Below are 18,123 nucleotides of genomic sequence, written 5' to 3' on the forward strand. Positions count from 1 at the left end.
TTTAAGTTTATTCCCCCTACTTGTAAAATTCTTTTTCGATCCCCCCCCCCCACCCCTTCAATAAAAGAAATTAAANTCGTAACCGAACATCCGGTCCATCAACTTCCGGTCTAATAATATTTATATATTAAAATTTTTGTCCATGCTTTACATTCCAAAGAAAGTACTACCACAGAATTTCTTCTGGAGAGTTTTGGCTCAGGAATATCAACTCTCGTGCATCTGGTACATGATGTACCCGATCAGGGACATGATGTACCCGATCTGGGACACCATGTCCCCTGATTGTTCTGTAGATCTGCATATCCAAAGTCAGAGGCAAAAACCCAGCAAATCAAATTTAAACCTTTTGTTTCCAGGATTATCAGTTATAACTACAAGCATTTGTGTTGATAACTACTAGATCAAATCTCAAGCTTGGGTTTAAAACTTGTAATGAATCAACTTTATCCAAAAAAATTGATAAAACCTATTAATTCCATTATAATGATACCTAGCTCATGACTTCCACCTGCTATTCATAAATGAAAAACAAACCTATTCATGTCACCAAGCTTGATATTCAAAAAACCGACCTCTGATTATAAATGAAAAACTAACCTATTCATGTCACCAAGCTTGATATTCATTAAACCCGACCTCTGATTATAAATGAAAAACTAACCTATTCATGTCACCAAGCTTGATATTTAATAAACCCGACCTCTGATTATAAAGAAAAACTAACCTACTCATGTCACCAAGCTTGATTGCAGCTGAATTTAACAACTGCATTCTCTCACCCTCCAGGTTCATACTTAACCTAGTTTAGTAAACATTTTTAAATAATTAAATTATGAATATATAAATAAATGCATAAATGAAAGGGTGACTGAATAAAAGAATTTAAAATAAATGAATTAATAAATCTAAGAATGAATGAATGAATGAATGAGTGAATACCTGGAAGGTTTAGTTGCTTCATCAGTTTGATCCTCGGATGAAATTGGTTCACTTGTATAACTTCTAAAAATTAAAATATTAAAACTTTTATTTTAAAATTTAAGATAATATAAGTAAAATTAAAAAATGTCGAGAACTCTTTTGGTATTTGTGAGGTTACTTTTTAATACAAATAGTTTCTGTAAAAAAAAACTTTAAAACCATCAACACCAATTTATTGTCCGTTAAATATCCGTTTTTTCAATTTTGGACAAGCGTTGGGTCTTTCAGATTAGATTATAATCAAGGAGAATGGAATAAAAGAGAGATACAACTCACGCGGTCCGCCCTACCATATGATTATACATGCTTTGCAGACGGTACTTCATTTGTATACGAAATATTTGACTAATGTACAATTACCGCGTATACAATAAACTATATTGGTTTAGTTCGCCCCTGTATAGTATACTAGCTTGGGAACCGTATGTTGCTCCCGCCGTTTACCCGCACTTTGACGAGTTTTAGAGGGAAGCTAAATTTTCGCTTTTTTCGACCTTCTCAACTTAGACTCTAAAAACCAAGCTAAGAACATTCCCGAGTGCCCCAGTCAAAATTTGAGGAAAATAGGTCCAGGAGTTCCTGAGTTAGGATCGAACAAACAAACAGACAAACAGAGATTACAACTTTCTAACAAATATATACTAGCTTGGGAACCCAGCGCTGCCAAGGTTACTAAAAGTTACTCCCGCCGTTTACCCACACTGGAACGATTTTACCGGGAAACTAAATTTTCGCTATTAATGTCGACCCACTCAACTTAGAATCTCAAAACTAAGCTAAGAACATTCCCGTGGTACTCCCAAGTTCCCCAATCAAAATTTGCGACAAATAGGTCCAGGGGTTCCCGAATTATGATCAGACAAACAAACAGACAGAGATTAAAACTTTATATATATATATAGATAATACTATACACTATAACTTCGTTAATGGTATACAGGTAAGATACTGGGCCACTAAAAAATTGAGTTGTAAAGAGACTTTTCACTAGTTAGACCTGAATGATGCTGCAGCAGGGAGATCTCCAGCTCCACGGAAACTTGCACCCGGAGATATAGAACTCATCTTCCTACCTCCAGGATCCACCTGGAGCTGATCCTAGGTAGGTAGGTAGGTAGGTAGGTAGGTAGGTAGGTAGGTAGGTAGGTAGGTTGGAAGGTTGGAAGGTAGGAAGCTAGGTAGGTAGGTAGGTATATGTGTAAGTAGATAGGTAGGTAGGTATGTATATGTGTAAGTAGATAGGTAGGTCAGCAGTCATTAAAATAGAATTTTTAATTGGAAACAGAAAATAGAAATAAATTTATGATTCTACTACCTTAGAAGATATAAGTTTACTAGGGAAACCCAGATTAAGAAGAGAAGTTCGTTTTCTTTTGTCTTTATCCTTAGTTGGTCCCACACATGCCTCCTCAACCTAACATTAATATTGTATATCTTTATCCTTAGTTGGTCCCACACATGCCTCCTCAACCTAACATTAATATTGTATATCAAATCAAATCACAGCGAGACTCGTAAAACTGTTTTTTTAAGTTGTTATGAAAAAAAATAATAAGTGTACACTGAACAATTTCGAAGTTTCATGTCCATAACACTTATTAAGATCACAAAATGAGTTCAAGGGTCGTCTTCCTCTTCCACAGCCTATATGGATGGATTTCTATTCTTCAAATCAAATCACCCGCCGTTTACCCGCGCTTGGTCGTAAATTACTATTTTAGGTACTATAAACTCTACCTCATAAAACCTTTCCGTGGTTCTCCCGAGTTCCCCAATCAAAATTTTAAGCAAATTAGTCCAGGGGTTCCTGAGTTATGATCGGACAAACAAACAGAGATTACAACTTTATGTAAATAGATTTGAACAGTAAAGCTTTTATCTCACAAACGTCAAATCCGACAGGGTCCAAATTTCTGGAATTTCTAGGTCCGGTCAAGATATGAGAATTCGCTAGTCATAAACGGAAAATCAGCGACATTTTTTACAACAAAAAGCTAAGATTTTTAGTAGAAAAAGGGGCGTCCTGGAAGCCTAGATCAAGTACGTAACAGTCCCTACAGTACATAAATTAAACATGTACCTGGTGCACAATCTTCTTATGTACATCGTAATCACAGTTCTGACATCTATACCCCTGGGGGGCAATACCCCAGATTATCTCCTGACTCTGGATACAGTAGGTTACCTAGGAAATCAATCAACTTATCATTCAAGCATTTATTCGATCAATCAATCAATCAATTACTGATAAATATAAATCTTATCAATCAAAAAACATTATTAACGCTAAATTGATCGTCAACCAATCAATATCAATAATCGATATATCAAAGACAATTATTGCCCGTGTGGATTTTTTTTATTTTGAAAAAAAAGCAACATATTTATATACAAATGTCTTTATTATATAGATAATAAAATAAAAGTATAAAATGAAGGTTTAAAACATTAATTAAAACAGACTTAACAGACAGACTTAATCGATAAGTCAAAAAAAAATCGATATAAAAATATTTGTGTATATGAAAATAAATACTTCTATGTGAAGAACGGATAAAAAATGGAAGAAATTAAGCAATAAGCATTTCATAAATAAACACATATGTTCAGGTATAATTACAAACCCAATAACCATCATAAGTAAATTAACGTAGATTTAACTAGTAAGTAAATATTAAATTAGTAAATGAATAAGAGAATAAATTAACGTAGATTTAACTAATAAGTAAATATTAAATTAGTAAATGAATAAGAGAATAAATTAACGTAGATTTAACTAATAAATAAATATTAAATTAGTAAATGAATAAGAGAATAAATTAACGTAGATTTAACTAGTAAGTAAATATTAAATTAGTAAATGAATAAGAGAATAAATTATCGTAGATTTAACTAGTAAGTAAATATTAAATTAGTAAATGAATAAGAGAATAAATTATCGACCTGATCGTATTGCCTAAGAACAAAATTATGTCCCTTGACTGTTAAATCCTTTTTCCTCAAACCAAAATATTTATCTCGTTTCTTCTCCTGACAAACAAACACACTTTTTGTTAAAATTGATATTTTTGAACTTTTAAGACGCCCCTTACACGATCAATTGGAATGGTATCATTTTAAAGGGAGTGACCGGCTATGTAAGGTAGTTGATTCTGAAAACGTATCCATCCCCAAAGTAGGAGTTTTGAACGTCGAATGTTCGCTCAAACTCAGGATTTACAGATCTTAAAAAAGTTTAATATGTCTCAAATGAATCCGAAAGAAGTTTTCCACAACAATGCATACTCAGTTCAACTACCTTATATAGGCGGTTACTCCCTTTAAATGTTTTCCATGTTGACAGTTATGAGAATTGGCTGCTAAGCAAGTTCAGTGATTTTCAGAAATTTTCAAAAACTTGTTTATTAATTCTTAAACATTGGAAAACAAGGGCGTAGTACAGAAAATGAAAGACAACCATAACTGTGACAGGGTGTGTGCAGACGTGTGAGCTTTGACCATCATCTATTTAATTTAAATATATTGTTAAAAACTAAAATTTAAAAAACAAAATAAAATTTTTTTAAAAATTTAGTAATTTTGGCAGATGTTTTAAATTATCATTTAAATTTTAAAAAATCGGTTTTCTTTAAGAATTCAGCATAACTTTGATCCGGGTCCAGTTATTTAAAAATAAAAATTTAATTTAAATTTTTTCTGAAAGTTTTGTTTTCCTTGGAAACAAAGGTTGGAATCTTCTCTATAGTGCTCAGTGCCTGTGTATTCCGTATCTAGACATAATAAAAAATTACTCAGATAATCAAAAATAATTATATCTATAAAAATAATTAACATTATCAAAAATAATCCAGAAAAGAATCTAAAAAGATAAAATAATATAAAATTATCCAGAAATGATAAAAATAATCAACAATAATAATCATAATCAAAATAATGAAATAAGAGAATAATATAATAATAATAAAAAAAATTAAGTTTAGTTTAATTTCTTTACCTGGAAAGTTTTTAGAAGAAGAGTAGCCAGAGAAGAGCAGAGAGTAGCATTTCTAAAAATATATTATTAATCAGAGCTAGAAACTTTTAAATCCACGAAATCTAAATCGATTCCCCACATTTTTCATTTAAGAATCTCTCATCTATTAAGTTCAGAGATCGGACCAAAAAGAGATCAGGGATTTTCAAATTCAGTCAATGAGCATTCATTAAATTAGCTTAAACATTTCGATATTTCAAATCTCGGTTTAACTCCTTCAATCAAAAGTTAAACATGGACATCTGATTCATACTTTTAAATCGGACATGGAGGGTCACATGAAGTTACGCATACAGTCCCTTTAAAACAAATTTTTTATCACTAAATTTCAGGTTCAGAAAAATTAAATATTTACTTGTCAGTTGCGCTCTCGAAATCATCTGCCATTGTATCAAAGAGGGGAAGAAGAGTGTCTTCTATAATCTGATTTCTTTTTAAAGGATTCTCCTCAGCTGCCCTTAACTCATGCTCAGGGGGGCCATAGATGTTTCCCATTCCTAAATAGAATAATCTTGCATTTTGACCTTAACTTTGAAGTCAACCTTGACCTTGAACTTGAACTCAACCTTGACCTTGACCTTAACCTTGACCCCATCTTAACCATAGATGTTTCCCATTCCTTGATAAAATGATCTTACATCTTGACCTTGACCTTGACCTCAACCTTGACTTCACCTTGACCAATGACCATAGATGTTTCCCATTCCTTAATAAAATTATCTTACACCTTGACCACACTCTCAACAATGACCTTGACCATGACTTCCATGTTGCCAAGCCTCGATTTTGATGCCATTCTTGACCTTGAACTTGACCTTGACCTTTACTTCAAACTTGACTATGAACTTAACCTTTAACTTTGACTTAACCTTAACTTTGACCTTGATCTTGAGCTTCTCTTGACCCCGACCTTAACTTAACCCCCACCTCAACCTTCACAAGTACAACCTAACTCTTACCTGCTGAGCGTTTGGCCCTAAAATCGTCCAACTGGATTTTAAGAACATCGCGCGCTTTTTGCCGCACTTTCCAGAACATTTTTCGTAAACTCTCTTCACGCTCCTGAACAACAATTTTATTAAAATTATTTTTTCATTATAATTTGTTTCACACTAGCAAAAAAAGTTCTGATAGTTCATAATAGCGTGTTGGAAACAGCTGTTATAATATTTTGGCCAGGTTTCTTTCGACTTAAAAAAAATTAAATTGGTCAATGAAGTAATAAATTATTTTAATATTACATATTTCCCTCAAAAAATATCAATCAATCAATCCATCCATTACCTGTTCTTCGGCTAGAAAAGTGTCAATGCTCTGGATTATCTGAAATAATTTTAGTTTAAAAACTTATCAACAGCGCTAGAGGTGGTAAAACTTTAACAGAGCTGGAAACTGTTAGATACTCAAAATCCATATCACTTGATCTCAATATCCGAAGTGGACACTTTATATTGAGGATCAATGCTTAAAGTCTCTTCATTTCACAATCCTTTATCTATCTATAAATTTGGCTTGTCTGTCTGTTTGTTTGTTTGTTTGTCTGTCTGTTCGTATCCAATAAACGTCAAAACGGCTGAACCGATCGGGCCCAAATTTTTTCTGGGACATCTAGGGACTAGGGACTAGCGAATTATTTTTGTTTTGTTTTACGATGTACACAAAGAGAACATGTTCACAATTAATTTAGAAGACGGGCGCGAAGCGCCCTCTAAGGCTAGTGGGTAATATTACATAATTCGCGGATTTTCACAAAAAATTTCGCGGATTTTCAAAATTTTCAAAAATTTAATTTGAAATTTTGATCATTTATAAACCTTCCCTGGGGTCCCTAGATGTCCCACAAAAAATTTGGGCCCGATCGGTTCAGCCGTTTTGACGTTTATTGGATACAAACAAACAGACAAACAAACAGACAGACAAACAGACAGACAAGCCAAATTTATATATAGATGGGATATCAAATAAATGAGTCTGTAAATCAATAAAAGATCTAGATCAAGCATTGATCTCGATATCAACAATACAAGAGTTCCAGCTCTGATCGCGTCTGTAAATATTGAAATCTTAAAAGACAGATGGATAGGATAAACATGGCGATGAAAGGCAGAAACAAATGTTGACATTTGAAATCTTTAAAAATATTTATCAGGAATAAGGGATTCATAGTAAACCCAATTCTGCAGACCATAAAATGTCATCAACAGACGGACATACAAGATAGATTATTGACAAAGACAGACACTTTGTTGACTTTAAGATAGACAGGATGGACATTGAACAAGAGACTGACAGAAAGACAGGATAGATTATTAACAAAGATAGACAGAGATTAATAGGCAAATAGACACAAAAAGGAATATAAAAAAGTTTTAAAAATATCCCTAATTATGTGAAAAGAAAGAACATTTACCTATGTTATTCAATTGATCTCAGAGATAATAAAAAGATAGAATAGAAATAAGATAGATAACATATCACTACATAGATAAAAAGATAGAGAGAGAGGAATATGATATGTAGAAAACAAGGGCGTATACAGAAATAATTCTAGCATGGGGGGGGGGGGGGGGGGGAAATTTTTTCGCCCCCCCTAGGAGCTCCCTGAGGACAGACAGACAGACAGATAATCCTACAAACTAAAATACAAATAGATAAATATAACGGTAGATAGATATGTAGATGGATAGTATAGACTATAGATGGATATATAGATAGATAGATAGATAGATCAGACAAACTGAAAGACAGATAGATAAATATAACGGTAGATAGATATATAGATGGATGGTATAGACTATAAAGTATAGATAGATAGATACATATAAGAGAGATAGATAGTTACCTTTGGATCAATATTCTGTAGTTCTAGTGGGGATCTGGGAACCAGGAAGCAAGAGTGTATCTCGTAAGCCCATTTCCGCATTTCCTTTGTAGTACCCTAGCATAGTAATTAAAATAATTTATGTATGTTGCAGTTCTGACCAATAATTATTTATTTTGGAAATATTACAAAACAAATCAAAGTTAAGCGTTTCGGTGGAAAATAATAAAAAACCTCCAAAAATAAAGGTTGTGGGAATGTTTCCAACTCAATTCTAAAAAATATAGGAAAGTTACATATTTATTGTTGTATTACATTCATTGTATTGTTTACATTACATTCAATATAACTGGTGGTGAATTGTTAGTTTCAAAAATTAAATAATTTATGTTGAAGCAATGAAGCAATACACGAATGGATGATTTTGGGATGCGATATGCTAGAATATCTACACTTGGAATATGTCTTATATTGCTTAAGTTCTATCATTTTCTAATCAAGGTTTTATCAAATCAATCCTGAGTTCTGATATGGAAATTACTAAGAACCTAATATAAAAGTTAATGCAATGGATAAACACTAATCCATTCTAAAGTTTTGCCCTCACGATGCACGGCTAAAATTGGCAACCTACAATTAAAGCTATTTTGTCTTTTTAACTTTAAATTGACGCAAAGAATCGAAGAAATTGCGTACGTACCTGTTTGTACGCATCTGTGATCAGGTAAAAGAATAGAGGAGCAGGGTCTGCAGCATTGGATAGGATATAGTTCAAGAATACAGCTAGATGAGCTCCCTGCTGTAGTAAATCCTAAAAAGTATTTTGTTCAGAACTTTTAAAAAATCTACACAACAACTGGACAATCAAGAAAAGTTCAACAAAGAGAAAAATGCCATAATTTTGTCTAAATTTTTGACAGCATTTAGAGAAAAAAAAAAACCTATGCTTCATGTAACTCTGTGCAAAATATTTCAATGTTTCTAAGTTTAATTAAATTGAATTAAAGATAAAAGATTAAATACCTTAAGAGTACAGAAAGTTCATGAATTAATTTACAATTAATCAGACTACTTTACAATACAATTGTACAAATATGATTGATGAAATGTTAATTACTAAACAGCTCTAATCCTGCCATTTCCAAAATGTGGTCTGTCTTTATTGAGCATTTAAAAATGGCCGAGATGTATACATTAAGTCACCTGATTAACTGTCACTTAATTCCGGGTTATATATTTTAATTTTTGTTCCGTGAAAGATTTGAAAAATAAATGTTGGGTTGTCAAATGGAGTTTCTAAATTATTAAAATAATATTACCGGAAGACTATTAAAGGGTCCATGATCTCCTTCCGGTGGAAGTACAGGTTTCATGTCATCATCATCATCACTGTCATCCTAAAACATATCATAATCATACAAATCATATCATACAGCTATGGCTCGCTGACCCTTTTTGGTGTTCAAAATTTTTAGAATAATTAAAATATTGTATCATACAGAACCAAATCGTCATCATCATCATCACTATCATCCTAAAACATTCATCATCATCATCATCATCATCTTACTGATAGAAATCATCATCAATATCATACTGAAACAAATCATCATCATCAATATCATCCTGAAACATACTATCATCATCATCACTATCATACTGAAACATATCATCATAATTATCATCACTATCATCATCAAACAAGACTTTTATGGAAGTCCTACTTCCACAATACCATTTCGAAGTGAATATACTATCATCATCATAATCATCATAATCATCAATATCATACATCATCACCAATAATATCATCACTTTTATGCTATTTTCATTTTCATCATCAACTAATCATAATCAGTTATCAACCTTGAGTAAATTTCATCATTCCTTTAAAAACTAAGAAAACATTATATTATCAAAATTTCACAGATTTTTCTATTTTCTTTAGGAAATTTTTAAAAAAATATTTAATATTTTATGCAAAATTTGATAAATTCAACTGGCTTTATGCGTGATCCTACAAAAATTGATTGAAAACAAACCTTTAGATTGCATCGCACAAAACTTAAACGAATATTAAAAGTTAAAATATAGGATGGGGGCGAAGAATAATTGGAATCTTAAAACCTTAAATAATTGTCATAATAATTGTTTCTGTTGAATCTAAATCTAACACTAACAGCTAGAAAAACGACAATAGATGAAAGGTACTGTTGTGAATCATACAGGCTTGCCCCTTTCTAACTGGGGGGTGTAGAAGAAAAATGAAAATGTAAAAATGTTAAATTGTGAAAATTTAAAAATTACCATTGTCATAATATTAGTTCCTGTGAGACCGCCCCATGTGAGAAGATGAGCAGGATCCTGCCCAGGGTTATAGGGAGGAGGTGGAGTCCCTGGTGGAGTCTCATACCTAGGAGATCTACTCCCTCCTCCTCCTACACCATCTACACCTCCTGGATACCGGCCTAACTCTGCAACAACAAGTTACAGATATATTTAAGAATCTATGTATATATATATTTAACAGTTGGTATCTATGTTTGATTGTGACTCATGAACCCTTTGACCGATTTGCCTCAAAATTTTATTAGGAAACTCCGGAAAGTTAAGGGAATGTTCTTAGTTTGGTTTTGAGATTATAATTTGAGTGGACCCACTTTTTTACGACCAAGCGGGTAAACGGCGGGAGTAACTATGAGTACCCTGGGCAACGCTGGGTTCTCAAGCTAGTTTAAGAATAAGGGAGGGAAATCATTTTAAAGATCTGGAGAAAAATAGTTACATACTAGACATTAAAAGGTAAGTTTTTTTCAGCCTTTTGGATACTTTTTACACAAAATTTAATTTAAATACACCTAAATATCATTTATTTTCCCCACTTTACACGAATTTTAAACAAATGAATAAACGAATAAACGAGGAAAAGGACTAAAGAACTAAAGGACTAACGGAAAAGGAATAAAGGAAAAGGACTAAAGGACTAAAAGACTAAAGGACTAAAGGACTAAAGGAAAAGGACTAAAGGACTAAAGGACTAAAGGACTAAAATAAGGTAGGGTTCAGGGCGTTAAAACCCGAATTATGTAAAATAAATCTAAAATAGCCCATAACTTTTTTATGACTAAAGCTACAGTTCTAAAAACTATAAATTGAAAAGCCCTTGAAAAATGAGTGAAGAAACATGTGTCACACTTTGATATATGTTTTAAACAAAAAATATTTTTTCGACCTTTTTATTGCATTTTTTTTACCCTCCCTAGCACTATAAAAGTTAGCGATCTAATTTTATTTCAATGAGCTGGCCTTGAAAAATTTGGCTATGGACATGAATTTAAACCTTATACCTATTCGCTAAGGCCTTTTCTAAGGGGGGGGGGGCGAAATACGCTCTTAAATGTTGCATTCTTTTTGGTATTTTGAAAAAACTCATTTTTACAAGAAGACTTGTTTTGGGACTTTTCCACGATGCAATATTTAGTCATATACTTTTATTAAAATAAACAAACAACTGAACTTGAATGTACTGCAGTATACAATTTCCTGAATCCACATTAGGTGTCTATCTAAATATCAATACTAATATTCAAATATCTACATAAAACCACCCCTTAGAAATACGATCACTCTATGTACAAGTGTACAGCGTTAGATACGTAAACATATCGTGATGTACACAACCGAACACTATTAATTAATTAATAGGGAGGTCGGTTGTGTACATCTGAGCTAAGCTTTACCTCTTCGTTTTATTACTCTATGAATTAATCCATCAACTGTTCTGATCATTAAACCAGTCAATCAATCAATCAACTCGTCAATTGAAGATTAATCAGTCAACTAATCAATAAATCAACTGACCACTCAATCAATAAATCAAACTTTTTGATCAATAAATCAATAAATGAGGTGAGCAATCAATCAAGTACCTGTAATGCTGGCTGTAGGTGATCTACAAGCTTCCATCTCCACTCCTTCATACCCAACCCTGTACATATTTCACTATTATTCGATACAATTAATTAAAGTTCTTCGCGCATTTATATATTTATAACTATGTTCGGTATGGTTGGTCCAATGGCTGGACCAAGCGGTCTGGAATTTGATCAAGGAAATGCATGGGTATTGGGTACCCCGGGGGGGTGATGGATCTACACCAGGACAATTAAATCCATAGTTCAAGGGGAAGGTCGGAGTTATAAAAATTGAAAATCAATTTAATAAACCATTGTGTACTTTATTATTCTTACCCTCTTCGTGGTGAATTTTATTATGAACGTGCTATAGAGTAATCATCGTGATATTAAAAATATAAAATTGAAAGCAACCTTTATTTTCTAGAAATAGCAATTGCAATAAGACAAGTACACAAACGTTTCATAAAATTCTAAAAGGGCTTGAACCTTCCCGAGAATAAATTTCTGTCTAAAACTTGTTAACAATGCAAACCAAAATAATAATATTATAAATAGTTATTTTAACGCTTGTTTAAATGAACAAAATTAAATACAAGGGTAAATAAAATTTATATTTACAAAACTTGACAATTGAAGTCAAATATTCTTATTTTTTTTTCAATTCTCTGAAAATCATTTCCCCCCCCCTTTTCCCAAGTACGGGGGGGTTATCTAGAAAATACATTAAGAGAGGGAGGGGGAGGGGGGGGGGTAAAATAAAGAAGGGAGGATCAAATTATGATTGTTCCTTGGACTGAAGCTCGGTCACTTTTCTATCTGACAATATTTTCAAGTTTCGTAGCTTCTTAGAGTTAGACCTAGGAAGATACAATGAGAACCAGAAAACTGGTGGAATGAATGTCGTCGTTGTTCCGTATTTTGTAATATGCAACTGATATTTCTCTAAAAATGATCTGGGCTATTTTTAGAAGTATTTCAGTAAAAAGTTACGAAATACTTGGCATCATTTCATAATTAAAAAGAAAAAAGAATTAATAAGAATTCCGCAATTTTCTTTTATTGAGGACATTCCTTTCAACATTACAGTGGTCGACCACATGACGTCTCTTAATTGTGGTCGTACTGTGGTCGTATGAATTATCTATCATACAGCAGTCGATGACATGACGTCTCTTAATTATGGTCGTACTGTGGTCGTATTAATTACGACCTCCAAAGTACGACCATTGTTCATACATTATTAGGGAGAGAACGGGCTCTGTAGTTAGAATGAGATATTATTAAAAATACAAATAACATTGTTGAAAGATCTTTATTACCCCGGTTCAGTTTTCCGTGGTAAAAAAAATAATATCAAAGGAAAATCCTGTAACAAGCAAGTATGATTTCTGATACCTAGCATAGTATGTATTCTGGGACTCCCTGTACCTGGCTAACTGGGACTTGATCTTCTCGTTCTCCCTGATCTCCTCCTCTAGCATGAGCTGAAGGGTGGTGAGGGAACTACTCTGGGTTCTCAGCAGGATAGCTTCACTAGCAGGCACAGGACCTGAATAGCAAATGAAACGAAGTTTTATTTTATAACAATAAAAAATATATCAACTTATTAATGAAGTTGTCGATCTATATCAATTATCAACTTATCAATCGATTAATAAACCAGTCTGGTAAAAATAAATAAATAAATCAACTGATAAATTAATCCATAGAGTAATAAAACGAAGAGGTAAAGCTTAGCTCAGATGAACACAACCGACCTCCCTATTAATTAATTAATAGAGTGGTCGGTTGTGTACATCACGATATGTTTACGTACCTAACACTGTACACTTGTATATAGAGTGATCGTATTTCTAAGGGGGGTTTAATGGTATTGACCAATTTTTAGATTTTCTTTCTTTATTTTAAGAGAATTCGATGATGTTGACTGCAAACATTTGACAATTTTCCAATTTGTAGGTTTTTAATTTATTAGCTAAAAATATTAAGTTTCTAGGACATTGAATTTAACTTAAAACATTCTTATTCCAGACATTTTTAACTGTTTCTTCTCTTCAACTCTTTATCATAAACATTACAGTGTATGCAGGGTTACCCACAAAGGATGAAACAACGATGACGACTTGGAGCTCTTAACCCTAAACAGGCTGGGGGGGGGATTGGACACTTCAGCTAAAATGATTTAATACCAAGTGCGGGTAAAAGGCAAGGGTGCTATGACTATGAATAATGATTTAAATCTGGGGACTTCAGCTAGTATTAAATAAATTAAAAACACACTAACAGGGCAGGGCACCCTCGGGGTCAATGTAAGATCTCTGGATCTTTTCCTAATTCTCAATGTTCAGGTTGAATCCAGAAGTTGTGGTCTGAAGAAGCACATGAAGATCTACTCTTTCTAATTCTAAACTTGATCCTCTTATATACATATATATTCTACTCTTATTTTAACTAAAGTCTTATTTAAAAAGCTAAACTGAATTTTATATAATCTCTACAGTGCCCATGTAAACAATTATGGCCTATATCTTTTTATTTTTAAGCTTAAAACGCTTTTTTATGTTCTGATGATATTAAATATATAGAAAAAATTTTGACCAATAAACCTTTTTAAATGGTCTATATATTTCAGACCACAATGGGCTAGGATAAATGCGTTATCCTGTCTTAGTACTCCAGGTTGTGCAATACTAGGTTTATAAAACATCTTATTTAAATGTAAATGTAAACACTGCCTAAACTATTCTCCGGATTTAAACTCTTTAAAACTTATGGATGTTCTATAAGGTGAATCCAGATCGTTCTTGTATTCCACCGCCTGACCTGAACTATACACTAATGAATTAACAGGTGGAAATACGTTCTTAAATAACTTTGAACTTATCCGAGACTGATTACTCCCTTATCTCTCACCTCCTACTCGGAGAAGTCCCGTCGGAAGCATCTCCTCTGTTTCTCTAAACCGGGACTGCTGACTTTGAGCAGATAAATGTGAAGAATAAATATGAAACTGTTCCCGGGATTGAGATCTAATGTCTAACTTAACCTTATTTAGATCCAATCATCATCTTCACTACCTACTAATTGGAGAAGTCCCGTCGGAAGCATCTCCTCTGCTTCTCTAAACCGGGACTGCTGCTACTAAGCAGATAAAGGTATATAATCGAGTTTCGCGTAATCTTTGTGAACAATTAACGACGAAAATGTGACTATCTCCTTTATAACATGATAAGCCTTCATATAAACTCATCTTATTATTTCTAGTTATGTAAAAGAGACAGCTGGTAAAGATCATCCAACTTTAGAGCTATTTAGTTCTCCGGTCTAATCAACTTTGTAAGTGTTAATTTGATTCATGTATATTGTTGCAATTTATCCACATTTAGCACTTTATAAGTGTTACTTCAATTCATTTATGTTGTTACAACTTACTCATATTTAGCACACCAGGAGCAAATTTTAATGTAAACTTGGCTAATTTTATACATATAAATCATTTTAATAATAATTTTATATTTATCGAACCCGTGACTGATGTATTGTTTTTCAGCATCGCTATACCAGATATAATGAATATAGGAGACTCATGTGTATTAAAGAGGTGCGCACGGAGAAATGATGTTGCCCCATCATGTTAGTAGCTGAATAATACCTATGAACCTAGGTATCGTATTCTGGGAATATGCTAAAATTCCCTAAACGGGCACAGTCCAGCGCATGAACATATTACAAAATTATCAGAAAATTAACGAATATTGAGAAATTGTTGGAAAATTAATGAAAAAATATTTTGGCAAATGGACGAAGTTTTAAGAGGGGGGGGGGCATAATTTTTTACGGGGGACATAATTATTTAAGGGGGGGCATAATTTTTTATGTCTACCTCGCTTCTGGAATAATCCTTGAAGTATGAACGACAGTTAGCGCAACATAGGATCCACCCTAAACAGACCAATTTCAAGTTTAAAGTTTAAGCAGTTGAGATCCAGATCTGCAAAACTATGTGAATCTCCATGGACCGGATAAATAAAATAAAATTTTAACCAAAATCTATTTTTAAATAAACTTTTTTTCCCTCAATACACAAATCTCAACTGAATAACGAAAATTTGGTAAAAAAAGATAAGAAAGTATGTATTAAAATTTAAATGTAAATTTTGGATTCAAAAGTTTGGCAAATATTTTATTTGAATTTTGATTTTTTTTTTTTTTTAATATTCGTTGTAAGCTTTACAAAGTTGGAAGTTTATTTTTTGTGGGAGTATCTCCCCCTGGTATTCTTGTGATGATAATAAATAAGACACTGTTGATAAGAGAAGAAGAACAGGGTTTTAACAGAAATGTTTTAATCAAGCAAACAAAACAACTTAACAAAAAGATACCTTTTTTATCAGGACAAGGGGGGGGGGGGATTTAGTCGAAATTGTGTATTTTTTAAAGTTGTTAAGTACCTGGATCAGCTTAACAACCTCAATATGATCAGAATCTGTTACTTGTTGTCCATTCACCTGAACAATTCATTCGTTTGTTAATTAGCTAGTTTATTCCGTTAATTTCTTCAGAAAATTAAACGACTACTTTTGTTCGTTTGTTCGCTCGTTCGTTAATTGGTTGGTTAGTTCGTTCCTTGCATTTGTTCGTTTGTTTGCTAGTTCGATCATCCATTAATTTGTTCATTCATTCATTTATTCATTATTTCATCCATTCATTCATTCATTCATTAATTCATTCATTGGTTGGTTCGTTATGTTAGTTCATTCATTTATTTTAATCTTTAGTTCATTAGTTAGTCTTAAGTTAGTTAATTGTTTTTACACAATTCATGAATTCCTTAATTGTACGTTTTTTATCTTTCGTCCTTTTTCCTTTATTTCTGATTTGTTTTTTTTCTTTTGTTTTTTACTTACCTTTTTTTCGTATTTTAGGTTTTCTTTAATTAAATTTGAATTCCTTTGTTCATTCAGTTTATTTTTTTAGATAGATAAACATTTATTTAGTTTTTTCATTAATAAATGCTCAAAGCACATGCTATTGATCAAATTCACTATTTTGATCAAATTATAGACGAAAGAAATATCAGTTTGGAATGATTAGTATCAAAGATTTTTTTTATCATAATCTTTAGAAGTGTCAATATTCAAATCCCACTTCCTTAGTGCCAGGCAAGGTACTAATGCAAGAAAAGTTAATTGCAGTCGCGTATACTCTGCGTAAATATTGAAACCAGTTCTCTCTGGGCGGACTTTGTAAACAAGAATAGATGCATCAGTGTTTGTTTAGTATCCGAGGATGATAAAAACATTTAATTTTGATAATTTTGAAAATTCACATAATAGTTTCCTATGACCAGAACATTTCATAGATAAATTTTGTGAAAATGGATTCCAGGTCAGGCTGTAAGGATGTCTTGTGTTTAATTTTCCGCCCAAAGACAGTACACTGCAGTACAAAACATGTGTACACCTCTGAAATAACTTTCCTTGCATTAGTACCTTGGTGCCAGGGGTATAACAAAAGAATTTTTGATGATCTGAGAAGAAAAAATGGAAAATTGGAACTCAAAATGCAAGTATTTCTTTTCCTTTTTGATACAATTAAATTTTTTTTCCTCCATAAATCATTTATTTCCACAATTCCGCAATAAACCTTTACACATAAATGTTCCATCCCGCGTAAGCNATAAAACATACAAGTGGTATTTACCTTAAGAATAACATCCCCCTCTCGCACTCCTGACCTGTGACTCGCTCCATTGATTCTAAAAACAAATACATTGATCATTAATAATAAAACAAAATAAAACTTTTAAAGGGACTGTAAGCGTTATTTGAAATGATTCTTCATGCAAAGATGTCAATGCCTGGTTCATAACATTAACCTCTTTAAACCTTTTTCCGTTAAAAATGTGGAAGATATGTATTGACGTTTTATAAGGTTTTTAAGTATTAATTTCTGACAATTCCTATATGTTTTCTGAAGTAGAGATGCGCAAGTTAGTTTTGTTGAGAAATCACAATTGAACATAATCAGATTTCCAAATTATTGACATTAATATCTCATCCATTTTGACCAGACAGAGCATTCAAGGGTATTGTTGGGAATTGTAAATTACCATCTTTATATGGAAGAATGAGATCACTTGAAATGAAGCTTACAGTCACTTTAAAAATACGTTGATCATTAGTATTAAAACAACAATAACATTTTTTCCAAAAATTCCGACCGAAACTTAAGGAAAAATAAAAACAATTCTTAATATATATATATTTATAAATGTGTAAATATAACACGAATTTCTTTAAGATAAGCATAATATAAACATGAAATTTATTCCTTTATACTGTTTGCTTAACCCTATTCCTGCTGGT

General features: G+C 32.4%; 2 protein-coding genes across 2 annotated transcripts in view; both read right to left on the reverse strand.

Moving 5' to 3' along the window:
• Positions 1-70: 70 nt before the first annotated feature.
• LOC111718127 (uncharacterized) lies at positions 71-11,627 on the reverse strand. The gene is made up of 17 exons (XM_023493635.1): positions 11,579-11,627; positions 10,146-10,312; positions 9,158-9,235; positions 8,539-8,649; positions 7,860-7,955; positions 6,302-6,340; positions 5,977-6,079; positions 5,373-5,514; positions 4,979-5,030; positions 4,698-4,754; positions 3,928-4,014; positions 3,065-3,169; positions 2,300-2,398; positions 1,982-2,082; positions 943-1,005; positions 728-802; positions 71-110 (listed from the first exon to the last, which is right to left on the reverse strand). The coding sequence occupies exons 1-17, from the start codon at positions 11,625-11,627 to the stop codon at positions 71-73; spliced, it is 1,464 nt and encodes a 487-aa protein (XP_023349403.1).
• Positions 11,628-11,759: 132 nt separating this feature from the next.
• Positions 11,760-18,123, reverse strand: part of LOC111718128 (rho guanine nucleotide exchange factor 11) — a gene marked incomplete in the record, with an annotated part of 7,728 nt that continues 1,364 nt past the window's right edge. Inside the window, 4 exon segments of the mRNA XM_023493636.1 lie at positions 11,760-11,826; positions 15,639-15,697; positions 16,207-16,263; positions 17,459-17,513. Coding sequence (XP_023349404.1) covers positions 11,760-11,826; positions 15,639-15,697; positions 16,207-16,263; positions 17,459-17,513 — 238 coding nt within the window.

The sequence above is a fragment of the Eurytemora carolleeae genome, unplaced genomic scaffold, assembly GCF_000591075.1.
Source record: "Eurytemora carolleeae unplaced genomic scaffold, Eaff_2.0 scaffold1232, whole genome shotgun sequence".
NCBI lineage: Eukaryota > Metazoa > Arthropoda > Copepoda > Calanoida > Temoridae > Eurytemora > Eurytemora carolleeae.